This window comes from Thunnus albacares, chromosome 8, assembly GCF_914725855.1.
Source record: "Thunnus albacares chromosome 8, fThuAlb1.1, whole genome shotgun sequence".
Taxonomy (NCBI): Eukaryota; Metazoa; Chordata; class Actinopteri; order Scombriformes; family Scombridae; genus Thunnus; species Thunnus albacares.
In genome coordinates, this window is record NC_058113.1 from 5,948,921 (window position 1) to 5,966,034 (window position 17,114).

At 41.9% G+C, this 17,114-nt stretch overlaps 1 protein-coding gene across 4 annotated transcripts in view; it reads right to left on the bottom strand.

Moving 5' to 3' along the window:
- LOC122986693 (vacuolar protein sorting-associated protein 13B-like) overlaps window positions 1-17,114 on the bottom strand; it is a 342,876-nt gene that overhangs the window by 98,951 nt on the left and 226,811 nt on the right. For all 4 annotated transcript variants that reach the window (XM_044358002.1, XM_044358001.1, XM_044358004.1 and 1 more), the window contains 2 exons: window positions 12,533-12,659; window positions 10,886-11,029 (listed from right to left, as the gene is read on the bottom strand). In XM_044358002.1, the coding sequence (XP_044213937.1) occupies window positions 10,886-11,029; window positions 12,533-12,659 (271 nt within the window). The remainder of the gene's footprint in view (window positions 1-10,885; window positions 11,030-12,532; window positions 12,660-17,114) is intronic.

The window sequence follows — 17,114 nt, forward strand, 5'->3', positions numbered from 1 at the left end:
GTTCAGTTGTCAGCTGCTTTATGGTTTGGAAAAGCCCTGGCTCAAAAACAAAGATGCAAAATGATAAAGGCTGGAAAATGAAAAGAAAAATTGTGAAAAGAGTGAGTTAATGTGGTCCATCTGGGGAACTACAGTATGCTGCTCAACAAAAATCTGGCTCTGGGAGATGTGGCGGCCAAAGCCTCCGTTTTATAATTGTTTGAACTTCAAAACCGGTTCTCTCCTACGACATTAGTTTGCTTACAAATATTTTGCCACAAATAGAATGCAGATTGCCATTGCTTAGTAAAACCTAGTTGTATCCAGAGCTCTGACATTCAGCAGGCTGCGGTGCTGTGCTCAACACGTAGAGTTTAAGACCTAGGCCTTCCCAGTACGACTCCAGGCTCTCGCCAAACCCACCATGCCCCGCTCCTAATCTTCAGCAATCAAGAATGATTTAAAAGGTCTGACAGACACCCTTACAGCTCAACAGGAGACTTATTGCATCAGTCATCCTGAACAGATCCACCAATATAAACCAAAACCCTGATTCAGATCCACCAATCAAATCCAACGGTTGGGTTAGGGGTGATTTTGAGGACACGCAGGAATTACCCCATATCGCTACAATAACACTGGCTATTTGTATAAGCAGGATGCGAAGTAGTTGTATTACTTAGTGCAGGAAGTGTTCAAAAATGCCAGAAGACAATTTCTAGATTAACACCATGAATGTGCTAGTGAAAACAAACAGAGGGGAAAAGTGGCTCGACCGTCATGATGTAAGTATTCAGAAATGATACACAGACTCTCTCTTCTCGTCCAGCATAATCTCTTGGCTGGGATAGGATGCTGCTGAATGGACTTCATCACCAAATGCTTCCATCATTTATGATAAACAAGATATCAGCCACATGGTAAACAAAATAGGGACGGCAAAAACAGAAAACTTATGATTAAGTTATCGCAGAGCTAAAGCTAGATGGAGAACTTGGCGGAGAAAATGTCGCTGATAAATGGATGAATGGCCCTTGCGCATGTAATATAAAACATTTATATTAACTCCTTCTCTTACATCCCCAGACAACTGAAACAAGTCTCTTAACATTTCTTTGGTGACTGATTAAATTAAGATGAAGGCCAGATGTGGAAAAAAGGTGTGATTATACTATAAGACACACTACAGCAAAAGTGTAAGCGAATGAGAGACAGAAGCACCCTTGGGTCTGTCTTAATTGCAGTGATTCCAGCCCCCAGAGAAGCAGAGTGATGATCATCATCTTTCTTTCCTTTGTCCTCTCTTCCTGCCTCTCTTCGTTCTTTCCATGGGAATGGAGTAGAGAACAACTGGCTCTCATTAGCTGTCACTGTCCCTACTTAGTTTTGAGATTTGTGTGTGGGTAATTTTCTAATCTAATATTCAAGCTGCAGTGTTTACACTTGCCAAGAGTCCCTGAGTGAGGTGGTCTTGATGGTGGCGGTGACGTCTGAAAGTTGTGGGTGTGACAGTGTCTGTGTGTGGGTGAGCTACTGTGAGAATTCCTGCATGTGACTGAGATCAGAGTTTGAAATACAACGTGTGAACTTTTGAGTGTCATTTGTGTACACGCACGTCTATTAATTGTGTCTTTGGAACATAACAAATACATTTTTAGGAGTACGGACTCAATATAATCCTTCTTTTATTCCAGCGCTGTTTATATTTAGTGGGTAAAGCGAAGTGTGGCAATGCACCACAAAACACAGACACGCACACAGTGAAAACACATACCCAGTGCAGCAGAGTTATACAGCAAAGTAATCATCAGGTTACAGCCTGGCCCTCAAGATCACTCATCCAAGCTTTCAACTTAACATCATTAGCTTTGGCATTATGTTTTCAACAAACAAACAACAAAAGAGACTTCAAACTGCATTGTCTTCAGCATGAGCTCGGCGGTTCACGAAAGCAGACACTTGAGAGACTTCAAAAAGCAGCGGAGATGCCTTTCATTAGGTCATGGAGTGTTCTTCTGAAACGCCTGCTTGCGCTGCCTGGCGGCCATGTCTGTATTCTCTGCTTTAGTAACAAGGTTGTGGGGAAACAGCAACAGCAGAGAAAACAACGGCGACCTGAGGTGAGATGGGGCTGTTTTGAGAGGGACGGGGTGGGAGGTGGAGGGTTGATGGGGAAAGAGCCCCAGGTGGTCTGCTGAGGACTGTGAGTGATGCTGCTGTGATCAACCCACAGCCTGGGGAGCCAGCACTCATGGTTACAAAAGGACACACTTGCAAGCACACACCGGCCTGGATTCAAGAGAGGGCGCACCCACACACAGTGAACATGTGTGCACAAACAAACGCAGAGAAACACACACGTAGGATCACATACAAATTCAAAGAGCGGCATGAAGACAAGAACAATCCTGGCTCGCTGTCTATTTACAGAGCTGAAATTAGAAGAGGAGGATTGAAGTAATCTTCCTTTAATTTCTGTCTGGATGCACTCCCAGGGCTGAGTGAGACAAAGGCTCTGATGTGTTGTACGTTAGGTTCTCAAAGGAGAATGATGCAAGACCCCCTGTCCCCTCATCTGGGTTATTGGGGAGGGCCTTGATAAGGGGGACGTAAAGGACAAGGCTAGAGGACCCATCAGTACAAGTTAAACCATGGAAGAAAAAGCTAGCATGACTACAAAAATGACCTTCAGATTTCAGGATAACTTGGCTGAATTGGACGAGCAGAATTCAAGAGGATATTGCAGGAGAAGGAACAATTTCAGGTGTTTAAAAACATGATCACTGGTGTACTGGTGGGTTTCACAAGCAGAGTTAAAGATGGAAGAAACACCTGTAACACTTTAAACTGAAAACTAACTCATCAGCACACACGATTTTTTTTCTGTTCTGGCTAGAGTACCGGGATGTCAAAATACTGCAACTCAAATGAACACATTTGAAGAACTGACTTTAGCTAAGGACTACTCCAGGTGTTGGAACATATGAAGTGTGTTTTATTCATCTTTAACATACACATGTAAACCACTGGAACGGCTCCAAACAGACAAACTGAAACAGGTGAGCTATAAAATCAAGCCCCCCCTCCACTTGATTATCCAAATCATTTGAGCTATGTTTTTGAGTTGGGTCTCAAGTGGCTACATGGCACCTATCTGTACATATCTATCATTGCCTAGACTTCATTTGGGCCTCTCTCAGGTTTCAGGGCCAGTCACAAGCCATGAGTACAAAGACATCATTCATTTCACACATACATTCATAGAGAGGATAATGTTTGGCTCTTCAAAAATACACTTGAAGAAAAAATAAGACACAATAAGACAATCCATAAGGGCACAAAACATGTTATAATACGGTTAGAGCTGCAACTAATGACTACTTTCACAATCTCTTGATGTTTTTTTTTAAAAATAACTGATCTATAATGCGTCAGAAAACAGTGAAAATGCTGACCATGATTTTCCAGAGACCGAGGTGATGTCCTCAAATTGCTTGCTTTGTCCAACCAAGAGTCAAAACCTCAAAGCTGTTTAGTTTACATTAACAAAACAGACTTGAGATTTGAGATGGTGGAACCAACAAATGTTTGGCATTTTTGCTTGATAAATGACTTAAACAATTAATCGATAATCAAAGCTGCTGTTGATTAATTTTCTGCTGACCGACCTATTGATTAATCAACTGAACATTTTAGCACTAAATAAAATCTTGGATGGATTTGACTATGACTAGAGGATTAAATGTGCAAACTCATCATATTTCATATTTTACCCCTATGTGACCCGAATCACATAGTAGCAGGGATGCTGGGAAAAAAAAACAAAAAAGTGCCTGCAGCCATGGAAAATCTTCCAAGTCTCTGGAATGATGTGAGAATTTTGTTTTAGGGTAAATATTTAGTTTAATGAGAGCAGTCCAAGAGGAACTCAGTAGTACTCCAGTCAACCACAGGACTTGAAAAATTACAGAGAATGAGATACATTAGTACGATCAAATACAAACACATCCACATGCATGCCTGTACACACATGCAAACCCACATGCACAGTCACATGCACACACACTTTTACTACACTATCCAGGTTACAGAGAGAGAACTCAATACTCTCCATCACCTGTTATTCTAGGTGGAATCTTGCTTATACAGGTGTAGAGAGAAAAAAAAAAATCTGTTTCCTCTTTTCACCTCTTCAGACAAAAATTCTGGGCTTTTTCACTGAACAAAGTCTACTATGGTGTGTGTACATATGTGTCTGTACTAGTTGGCCTGGTGTGCCCTGCTTTTACTAGTCCCCTGGGTCTGTGACCCTGTTTCCCTTGCAGGCAGAGAAAGAGGGCACTCCTGACTCCTCCTCACCTGAGTCGACACCCGATCCCGTGGTTGACGGCGGGGGCCCTGCTGCCTCTCCTCAAAGGCGCCGTTTGTTTCCCTGCTCTAACAGAATTCCAACCTTTGTGATTTTATCTAGAGTTTTCACGCCAATTTTGCCAAAACTGATTGAGGAGAGAGCAAATTCAGCTGCTACTGATCTCAAATAGATTGAGTTTCCAAGGGGCCAATTTAAGAATGTGCCACGGTTATGCTTTGAGAAGAAGGTAGGTCGGGGTGCGGGGGCTGAACAGGGAAGGTGAGTTGTTATGACTGGCTGTCAATTAGCAGTTGATTCACACAGGAGGGTCAGTGAGACATGAACAAAAAAGGAAAAAAAAGATATGGTTTCATAACAAAAGAAGGGCAGCGAGATGAACACTAGCTATGAAAATATGTATGTTTAAGATAAGCTGAGACAACGACGCTTACTTAACAGATGTAAGGCAGCCAAAATGGAAAAGGAGATGGCTGCGCAGGGAGCCTTATTTATTATTGCTCGCAGCAGCAACAGGGCGAATGAAAATATTGCTAAGCAGGATGGGAAGAGGTCAGGGTGAAAAGGATCTGGCCCTCAGAGAGGGTTAATAGCCAGGTTGACTGGTTAAGAGCTGACCTCTTAGGAACGTCAGCTCCCACATTTACAGACGAATACTTTGGACAGAGCCAGGAATCAAAGCAAACACCGGATTTGGACTCTCTTTTTCTCACTGTGTCATGTCTCATCTCTGCGGATTTCTCCCTTACTCTTGTTCCCTCTTGCATTCTCTGTCATTTTGGCCATCCTCTCTCAAGCTGTTTCCACTCTCTTACTGTCTGCTCCGTTCCCTTTCCGTGGTTCGGATTTTCACTCTCATCTTATGTCTCCCTATTTCTGTTGGCCAGCAGAGTACATAAAAGCTCCTCTGACACCTCACTGTCCTGGAGAGATCGGAGGTCGAGAGAGAAACTTCTCTTCTCAAAGCTCAACAGCTACGAGACAATATGAAACACTCATCACAAAGAGGAGTGGTCTTGGAAATGGTTTACTTTAAACATACACAGACAAGGATCCAGCCCCAGGTCGCTCGCTGAGCCAAGCTTGTCAACAACACCATGGCTTAGATAAGCCGTCTTATGTGCTTTTGACATTCAGTTAATACTCCTACATGAATGAGAGCTAAATTGTTATACAAGAGAGCAGAATAGGTCACCAAGCTTCCAAGCTCCCACAGTGTAACATTTAGCAGCATTTGGAGTGAAGACTGAGGTGTAGAAAGCTCTTCATTTGTGTCATAGGTTTTACTGTTTTATTTATCTACAAGCAAAGCCAAAAAAATGACTGCTGATTGATCTACATCACAATATGCCTTGTTATCAAAAGACAACAAAATATTGGAAAGCTCTGATGCTCCAATTTATACATCAGACAATTTTGAAACATACGAAAGAAACAGTGAAAAAAAAAAAAAGATTGTTCACTGTCCAAATACATTTGACTTCATTTGAGTGTGGCTGTGTGGGTGATGTGCACAAAAAACACATCCATCAGTGAAACACTGCCTCCTCCACACTAATAACTTAAAACTGCTGTCCAAACCCACTGACAAACCAAACCAGCTACCGACCAGCGTGTTCGTGCCTACTGTAAATTCACTTCTCACAGCAGTTCGTCTTGGCCAGCAATCTACCCCGCTGTCTAAGTAGTGTATTAGTCCAGCTTTGCGTGAGAGTGCAGCCCGCGTGCGTCCTTAGTGCAGGCGTTTAGGACTACACAGATGTACTAGTACAGTAATATCATAATCTACAGACTGTCAAATTCTATCTGCCTCTAGAGGAGGAACCCTCTCCACTGTCAGCCAGCTAGCTACGTAACTAGCCAGCTCTGGAAGGACCAACACTTTTCCAACCCAGGAGCTGTGCCAGTCCCACGAGGAAAAAAGAGATGAATGAGAGAAGACAAAGAGCATAGAAAAGAGAGGAAAGTGATGAAAAAGGGGAGCGAAAGAAAAGAGTTGTATAAAGGTTCAAATAAACAGGACACTGAGAGAGAAAGACAGTGTAGGGTGTTAGATAGAAGCCTCACAATATCATCTGATGTGGTATGTGATACAAAAAGGAAGGAAATAAAAGAAAAGAGAGATAAAGAGGGAGAGAGGAAGAATAGAGATAAGGCAGGTAATGGGTGATTGAGAGGTTTTAGCCATGTGTGTTTCCTAAAATCTGTAATTCAGAGGTTCCTGTGATGCCTGATACCTTGCCCTGAACCTGGGTACTGCTTACTGCTATGTTTGTGTGTGTGCACTGGCATCAGTGTGTGTGCGTGTGCATGAGTGTTGGAGGAAGTCTAAAGCCCCGTTTCCCATGCGTGTAATCATCCCAGGATGAGGTGGAGGATGAAGCCGAGCGGGACTTCCCCTGCACCAGAGGGTATTTTCCTCTCACACTGTGGTACAAGCACATGGCTGACCCGGGCTGCCTCTGTATGTGTGTGTGTCAGAGGGAGAGAGAGAGAGAGAGAGAGAGCGCAAGAGAGCGAGAGGGCGAGACACATACAAACATGAGACAAGGGGAGCGATTTTAAAATATTCGATATTCTTGCTCTTTACCAGTTTGGTGCGACATTACTAAAATACTTTCAGCTTGTCATTGTGGCAAATGCGTGACAGCCAGACAGTGATGAGAGGCTACACTATAAAACTTGTATAACGGAGTCGTTGATATTCAGGTGACAAATCAGAGAATGATATGGTGTTTGTGGAGGAAGAAGGAGAAGCTGCTAGATGAGAAGATGAGAGAGTTGTACGCTTTCACACAAACTCGTTAACTTCTCCGCTGCTCTTTCTGAAGAACAAATAGCGTCATAGCGGAGCCGACACACACACACACACACAACGCAAACACACACATGCGCACAAACACACGCATAGGTCAGCTGTTCAGTCATAAAGCAGCATTACAGTACTGGCTCCCAAATAAAAGGCTGCAGGCAGTTGCACGCAGAGAATGTGGGGACCATGTGTGTGTATGTGTGTTTGTGTGTGTGCGTGTGTGTCGGTATACACTTCTGTGTTGCTGGGTGACAGTACCGATGACAGACCAGTGAGATAAGTCCCAGAAGCCGCTCTATCATCTATTCATAGCTCCCTGTCTGTGAGATCTCCTGCTGCTGAAAGCTGCCTGATCTCAACCCAGCCTCACTTTATCATCATTAACATCAACCAAAAAATACGGAGATGAAGTCAAACTGTGACGGACCGTAGCTAATGCTGTGATAAACATCCTAATAATGCCGTGATTTAAAGAGTAACAAATCTGCTTTTGGACTGCTTAGAAATCAAGTTGCATTTGCTTTGCTTCTTAATCATGATTTAAGTGGAAACTGGTATACAATGGAAACTGTGGACAAGAGGCTACATTGCACAATGACACAGAATGTAACAGATAATATGAAAATAACAATCTAGGACAACATATGACTTTATCAAAGCAAAGCTCAGTGACTCGAAATGACTGAAATCACACTCAAGGCTTGCACACATTGCCCACGCGCCTGCCTTGCCTCACCACTGCCAGGGAACCCAAAAGCCCCTACAAAACAAATTCATTAACCCAGACAATAAAACACAGCTGTGAGGGGCGATGGGAACTGTTTGAAATCAGTGCCCGGGATTGTGGAGAATCTGTTCAAGGCAAACAGCGTGTTCTCAAAATGTCTAGGAAAGGGGAAAAAAATGTAAAAAAGAGGGAAGGATTTGGAGAGAGTGAGCAAGGAGCAGTGTTTAATTTAAACTCTTGCTGGGGACAGCGCTGACTGTGGAGATGCTTTATTGAAGCACAACAACAAAAACAATTCCCCTGCACCAGATGCTGCACCGGGACCTGTTTTTAATTGAATCCTTTGAACAGGTTGTATAAAGGAAGTACAAACAAAACTGTCAAATACTGTAAATATCACAGATGAAGTTGGATTCGAATTAAAAAAAGAAGAGATACCTGTTCCAAATCTAGATTCTGATATTGTGGAAACTGGCAATGGAAATACATCTGAACTTTATGATTATTATTTGTAACCTGTTAGCAGGGGGTGGATAAGCATCTGTTTTACTCTATTCGATTAGTCTATTCAAAGAATTTCAAAAGCCTTTACCTTTTCCAAACTCATACTCCAAACAATGTCAGTGCGCATACTACTGATATCATTTGATGGTGGTGTGTCTAATGTGTTAGCAGGGGGTAGACAGGCTGCTGGCAGAGCAGACTGTGAGTGAGGAGAAGCAGCCCTCTGAGCATGGAATCACATAATGTTGTAGTCAAACACACCACTAGAGGGCTCTGCAGCTTGCAGAATGGGCTTCTGCAGACCGGAACACACCAGACCCAACCATGTCTTAGTCATACTGACCTCCCTGCTGCAGGGTCTGGGCCAAGCAGCCGGACAGATGCAGTCGCCAAAAGACTTACGACACTGAGATAGATGGAGGTACAAATAGTTTTACAAAGAGTGTCCAAAAAGTCAAAGCCAGACCACATTTACTCAGAGTAACCTCCGTGCTCTGCAGCTGCACAGAGGTGAAGACACAAACTGACTGACCTCAGTGTTAATGATACTGTTAGGCTCTATAATGGCACTACTATAAAACTAAATGAGTAAAGAACACGGTATAATGCACCTGAAATGAATATGGTATAATAAAAATAAAAAGTGAAACACAGTGAGCTCCCAACAACTGTGACCAAAAAGCTAATATTAAATAAAAGTAGGGGTATTTTCCCAAGCATATATTCCTCATTTCTCAATAGTGAATGGATGATCATTATATTACATCACTCTGGACCTGCGGGTCATTTCAATTTCACTTAATTCAGCTGGAGGCAGTAATAACACAGCAATTATATATGAACTTCTGAACAAAAAGTTAACGGTTCCAACCTTTGGATAAACTGGGAAACAACTTGAGCAACTACCCCTTAATCCTGCTCAGAACAAATGAGCAGAAACCCGAAAACATAGAGGAAGGTTTCAGTGCGCATGTGTGGAAACAAGCAAGTGTGTTAAGCAAGGTGGAAAAGTTAGAAAATATGCTCGGTTTGCATTGCCTTGAGAAATAAAGCTAAAAAAAAAAAGTTTGAGGTTAATCCAATTTGAATAACATTCTCAAGTGTAGCAAAGCATTGAAGAAAAAGGTCGATAACCACATTTTTAAATTTTCATCTATTGCCTGGACCTCCCAGAATAGTTGCTGAGCTTTCCCATCGTGCCTTGAACCTGGATGAACCCTCCGTAGCCGTTAGCTGCCCCTCAACAGAATCAATCCATGAATCATTACAAGTCAGGGGTGAGGGCTCCGAGATCACCCAAATTAAGACCAGATGCACAGCCGGCACCTCCTTAAGACTGACTGTATAAATAACTAAATAAATTAATAAATGAAAAAAAAACCCATTGTCAGTCTAATATGTTTCTATTATGTTACTTAAACAAATTTGAGAGAAAGATTGACTTTTAGATGTCCACTGTAATGCTTTTTTATGGTGTATAAATGTAACATGGTACTGCTTGTATTACTTACTACAGCACTGACAAGAACATCTGTAATGGTAACAGAAACAGAGCATGATCACTTTACCGATATCCATTCATCTTTTTTTTTTTGTTTTGTTTTTCCTAAGAAGCCATCAACATAACTTTATAGAAGCCTTTACAGGATCTGAGTCATCTGACGCAGTCACTGCACGTCAGCACGCACTTCCCCCCGTAAGAGAAGGGAGAAAAGATAACAGTAAAATCGCTCTGTCAACTCACTTTATTTCATCCCATTCACCCTCCTCTTCTCCCCTTCCCTCTTCTACGACTCCCATCTTCACCACAGCTGGTAAATATTTTTATATTGTGTTCCATTAGAAAGCTTTATTAAGCGGTCAGACGGGGCAAATGGCGCCTGGGAGCTCCCTGTCCTGTAAACAATAGGAAGGGCCCTGAAAGCTGCAGCTGAGTACAGTGCAGTAAACTAAGGCCACATTAGAGAACTGCCTTGCTCTGAGTGAGTAAATATTTAAATGTGTTAGATTCACCCAAAATAGGCAGGGGCGATAGTTAGGGGCGATGTATCAGTAAAACTTTTGTGATAGATTTTTGAGCGAAACTGGCGTGGTCCTGTGGAGTGATTAGTGAACAGATGTAGAGAAAGAGAGAGGTGATCTTAGGGACAAAGTGTGATGTGTGAGGGTGTGAATGTAACTGTGCTGTACGACCAGGCTTCATATGTCTTGATGTGTGTGTGTGTGTGTGTGTTTTGGAGTACAGCACAAATCATACAATCCATAGAAGAGAATTCAATATTACAACTATTGCATTCTGACGTTTGACTTTCAACAGGCAACATAGATTCTCATGTCAAAATAGATCAAAATAGATAATCAGTATGGTTCACTCTAATGTATGTAGCTCTTTGTATATAGTATATGTTATATATAGTATCCGTTGGTGAGTGGATATCATCATGCATATGTCAGTGTGCATTAGTTCTCTTATTTGTTGATACGAAATATGTACCTCAGTGCTTTTCTCAGGAGCGTCCATGCCCACCATGTTGTCTCTGAAAAGCTGCTGAAGAAGCTGCACCTGGGCAACGCTGAGGTAGAAATCCAGACTGCTGGTCACGTTCACCTCCAGAGAGTGGCCACACACCACTACCTCCTAGACAGATGAGGGAGAGATAGTACAGGGGGGAAATGAAAAGAGGGAGGCAGGAGGAAGGAGCCGGAAACTCATTCAAAACAACATCGGGATTGATTGTGACCTCATGCGCTGGCTCTCTCTTTTCTAACTTTTATACTCTTTCTCAGTCTATTTACTTTCAATCTCTCCTCTGTTTTGCTCCCTTTAGTTCATTTGTTCCCTCTCTCCCTTCTTCCCTCTGTCCTCTCCAGGGTCCCACCCACAGCCAGCAGTTCAAACTTCAGCCTTGAGGCTACATCTAACAGGATATCACTGACTAATACTCAGCACAGAACCACACACACACACACACACACACACAAATAGCCCAAACCTACACTAACTACACACAATGCTGTTTACCACTGCTGTGTAAAATAATCTATTCAGCTGTTAAACACATAAAATGTTTTTTTTTTAAATATCCAATATAACCTTCACTCCACAGTTAGTTCCTGCTTTTAATGTATGATTGATATGAAGTGTTTTTTTATTTTTATTAGTAGTAGCTGAAGTAGTAGCAACAGTACTTAACACATAAGGTCATTATATCATGAGGTTACAATAATATTTAGAGAATGTGTTGCAGGGGTGAATACAGATAGCTGTTGCATTTGTATAATAAGCATGCATAAATCTGTTATAAGCAGTTAGAGGCTTGTTGAAAACGAATACGAATATTTTATAGACAGTGTTGTAATTTATCTACAGTACGTAAAGTCCTGCTCTGTTTGTGTTGTTACTGGCTCTGAGTCTCCATATCTCAGAGAGTTATACAAATCGTGTGTGTGTGTGTGTGTGTGTGTGTGTGTGTGTGTGTGTGCACGCGTGTGTGAGCGCATGCATGAGTGTGTGAGTGCAAACTATGAATTAGCTGTTACGCATTGTCAAGGGACACGTTAGCGTGGACGGACAAGGCATCAAAGAGGCAGGAAGTCTAAGAGCTGTGCCAGAAAACATCAGCTGTATAAGCAGAAAGGTTTGAACTCTGTGGGTCAAAAGCCTCCATTACATGGTGCAATGGCTGAGGGATTCCTAATGAGTAAGTTACTGTATGTTAAGAGGCAAAACGTAAATACTTCTGACATCTCACATAATCAATGTCTATTTTCATATGAACAACGTATTGTGAGAGTAATGGTTGCAATCATGGTTATAACAGGTCATGGTCAAAGGTCATAAGATGTCAGTGTAAGTAGTGAACAAACTTCTACAAAAATAAATGAAGAAAAATATGCAACCTCTGGCTGACTGTTTGAATTTTTGCAAATCGCAACATTTTAGAACTTATTATCAATTATCCAACTACTTAACTTTGACAGTAAAAAATGTTATTATAAATAAAGTTTTTAAAAAAAGTTTTTAGTCGATTTAATTTACAACAATACAGATATAATAACTCTTTTTTATTTGGATTGAAATACTTTTAAGAGAAATATGTCATGCCGGATCCTTAAAAAGCTGTGCTGAGTCCGTACTGACCTCTGCCTGTCCACTTTCGGGGGACAGATTCTTGCTGAAGATGATGGCTGGGGCAGCAGTCACTCGAACAGAGAAGTCAGTCAGGATTGGTGTCAGGATGGCCCGGCGCTCCTGGTGTCTCCTGATACTGAACAGATGCAGACAAGATCATACTGTTAGCACTTCCTCAGGCAGGTTCCCTAGCTTGGATGTTAATGTTAATAACTGTAATCAAGGTTCTCGAGGTAGAGATGTATATTTTCAAGCAGGTCTACGTATAATTTAACTTAATGGAAATTTTATTTAAAAAAAAATACTTATTTCACAATCTTTAGTTAAAAGTGTTTAGTTGTGTTAGTGTTAGTGTTGAAGTGATTCTAGCATTACACTACAATAGTAAGAGCATCCATAAGGGACCACTTATTCACTAAACTTCCTCAACCTTTATTTACTAATAACTTGTTATGGTTACCAGTTGTAAAATCTTTATATGAATGTCCCATCTGCCTAAGAAAGACAAGTCAACACAACACAGTCAAAACCACAAAATGTTCACAACTGAGCTATTGTTATGCCCCTAGCTGACAGCCAGACACACATTTCAAACTTGCTCTGGCATTTCAAATTCAAACCAGTAGGATGAAAAGTTGAACTCAAAATAAGAGACTTCAAAATTGATTCTTCCTTTCAGGCCAGACCTGTGAAATATTTCCATAACTGAGCTTTTTAAATTTCTGGTCTAACACATTTTAGCTGGAAGCTTGAATACGGTAACAGAGACGGAGTGAGACGTTATTTGACAAGTCTCAATTGGGAACACCCCTTAATTGTATACACAAGATCAAACTGAGACCTTCTCACATCAGCTCTCTCCATTTCACTAATGTTCATTCCCACAATCAAGTCATATTTGTGGGAACATTTGTTAGCAGTAAAACAAATATACAAGTGGGCTTTATAAGGTGGTGTTAATTGCCACATCTGCTGCTATTAAAACAATCAAGCCGTACAGCTTCCAATATTTATAGTTGGCCAGGATTATAAAAGTCCCTGTTTCTAGGTGGCCTAGAGTACAGTACTTGACCAGAGCCAATATCATATTCACTTCTGCTACACAAATGTGCATTACGAGTGCCCTTAAGGGATTATTTTCTGACACATTTCTTTGCATAGAGAGTTTGAGGGAGGCCTAATTCGGAGCTGAAATGATATTTGAGGCCAATTGGTGTTGGCTAATCTCCCCTCAGACAGGGATTGAAACAATGAGTGTCTCGTTGCAGGGGACAGGTGCTATCATTCACCAGCAAGGCAAGCAGGCGTGAGGCTCCGTTTACCAGTAATATTGGGGCCTCTTACTCGGCTGGAGAGCTGTGTGTGTGTGTGTGTGTGTGTGTGTGTGTGTGTGTGTGTGTGTGTGTGAGATTGTGTGTGTGTCTGCACTTTGGAATGGGTGTGGTGCAAACAACAAAAGATGGAAAGAATGACTTTTCTTTCATACAGTGCTTCGGTAGTGTGAACAGTAAGTGGAGATTCAGTGGCATGGGCAAAAAGGGAGAGGCCTGCATTGGGTGGCTGACAGGAGGGGAGGTGGAGGGAGTTCACAGCTCCCTGACACAGGGTCTTTCCTAGCCGGCAACTACACACTGTGACGAGGACAGATCCTGTCAGTGGATCCATGGTGCTGGAATTTCCTCACAAAACCTCAGGAAGCCAACTGAGGCCACTGCAGATCCGCAACTACTGGAATTGAACCCAAAAAACTGCAGAGTGAACATGCCTCTAGTCCAAAGCTGGAGAGAGAGGGGGGTATCGATGTAGGGAAAGACGGGAAGGTGTGAACTTTGGAAGTGGTGTGTGTCAAAACTTGTTACAACCGAGGTGGTGTATTTCTGCGGGTGATTGCAGCAGACAAGTAAAGCTGTGAACTTGACTCCCCTTTCCTCAGTGTGTTGGAACATTCTAAATCACATGTTCAGTTATGACTTGGTGGTGGTAGCGGCTGAGGCTGGGGTATACACTGCAGCACACAGCAGTACAGTGAAGCCCATTTTCCAACATAGCCTCCATTGCTGTTCCCGTCACGGCAAGGAGTGTGGGAACAAGGAGGCAACAACCGCCACCTTCAATGATTTGTTTGGAAGCTAAAAGTGACAGTGAAAAATTAAAAACCTCAACAGCAGCAGCAGCAGCAGCAGCAGCAGCAGCAGAAGCAGCAGCAGCAGCAGCTCAGACCTCCTCAGCTTGACTACACAGAGACATATTTGCTTACTGGTGTGAACTTAAATCATAAAGAGTATGTAAATGTGTAGAGATGAAAGGAAATAGCAGAACAAATGCTGCAAGGAGCTAAACCTTCTGATTATTACATGATTTATGACTATGACATTCACAACAAGTTACTGTCAAACCTAAGTGAGCTGCTTTACAATATAACACTGTGTGTCAATTGTTTGAGTATAAAAGCAACTGTTAAGCTACATGTTAGGTCATCCTATAATCAAGTTCTGAATCAAAATCCAGACCCGCAGCTATAGTATGTTGGAAGTTGAGTCTACTCAAAAGGCATTCAGCATCTTCTGGAGCCCAAAGTGTGAGCCCAAAATCTCACCTCATTGCCCTTTCAGACAATCTGACCTTGGCACTGGGCCTGAGCAGCCTTGTTTTCATTCACAGAGAGAAAAATTGAGAGTAAGAACGAAAAAATGTGAGTGAATTGAGTCCCAGTAGCCCCTCGCTCATAGCGCTAATCAGATTCAACAGTAAGATCGCCAAGCAGAGCGTAAGATTCTAACGTAGGCCCAAGTCCGCTACTTAAAAGGGCTGTTAAAAAAAAAAAAAAAAAAACATAGAGAATTTCAACACAAGTGAGGAATTTGGGATGGATGGTCAAAACTACAAGGGAAACATAGCAAGAGTTAAACGAAATCAGGGTGGTTTATTGGTTACAGATACCATCCCATCTATCCTCTCCTTTGTCTTGTTGAACTGTCAAACACTAAAGCTCCACTTACTTGGTCACAATGAGTCATTCTGGCTGAAAGCATCATTTAAATGACAATGACTGATATGAAATATGAACAATAAGACATAAGAATCCTTTTACTGACCAAGTGAGTACAAAAAACATTACTTATTTTCTAACCAATATGGCATGTGACTTGCAACAAAGGCCCCTGGCCGGATTTGAACCTGGGATGCAGCGATTACATTTTCTGAAGAAGAAATCTTAATGGTTGTTGCAATAAAGGGTCTTAAAGTGCAGTGTGTAGAATTTAGTGGCATTTAGTGGAACAGACTTGGCAGAAATGGAATATAATATTCATAAGTATGATTTAATTGGTGTATAATCACATGAAAATAAGAATCATTGTGTTTTCATTACCTTAGAATGAGCCCTTTATATCTACATAGGGAGCGGGTCCTCTTCTATGGAGGCTGCCATGTTGCGCCGCCATGTTTCTACAGTAGCCCAGAATGGACAAACCAAACACTGGCTCTAAAGAGGACCTTTCGCGGCCACTATAGGTTCTCCTACATGCTTGGAAGGGGGGGGATGTATTCAGTTGATTGCAATCTGCAACCTCCCCGCTAGATGCCACTAAATTCTACACACTGGTCCTTTAAGACAGATCTGATAGTGTGTGTGTGTGCGCGCATGTGTAAAGTAAATATAAGTGTACATGATGAGTACGTATAAATGTTTGCACGCGTTTGCAATAGCGTTTGTGTGTGTTGAAAGGTGTGTGTGTGTGTGTGTGTCTGTGTGTGTGTGCATGTATCTCAGCCAGCCTCATTCTAAGCCCTGATGACCTGAGAGCGTTCAGTCTCAATCAGGCCCGTGTTGATTTTGCACTGCATTCTTCCACGAGGCTTATTTTTAGTTGACAGGGAACAAATCTGGACTCTTTGCCTGTGATTCTGTGATTTTTGGGTCTGTTCCCTCTCAAAACATGAGTGGAAAAAAAGGATGTGGGGCCAAACAGGCTGTTACACTTGTGCTTGTTTTAGCTCCCGAGTCTATAAAAAAATGACAGGGTTTGTAATTATGACTGTGCATGGAGAGGCTCCATGATAGGGAGCTAACTCAATAACTACATGCTGCTCCCACATCAAGACTGATGAGATAAATTACATTCACAGTAGATCACCCACACAGCACCTGACTAGGGTTGCATCAATTTAATCTAGCAGCAATTCAATTCAAACTTTCAAAATAAATACATAAATAAAAAATTAGACAATTGAAAATGGAAATCTAAATGTATCCAATCAAAACTGACATAGAAATCCATTGTTGTCCAATACCTATTTCTAAGTTGCTTTATAAATTTGATGAGCTGAGAGGAATGAATCGTACTGCTCATCACGAAAGATTCACCCAGATGGAACAGTATTGTATATCTATACAGATAATAAAAGAATCATTGGAATACATCCTCTGCGAACCATGAATGTCTGCACAAAATATTGTGCCAATCCATTTAGTGGATATTGAGATATCTCACTGGACAAGTGAAAGCTATGACCAGCTGGTGGTGCTAGAAGTCGGGAGGGCTGGGGACTATGGATGTCTGTGCAGCACGTCATGGCCATCTATCTAATA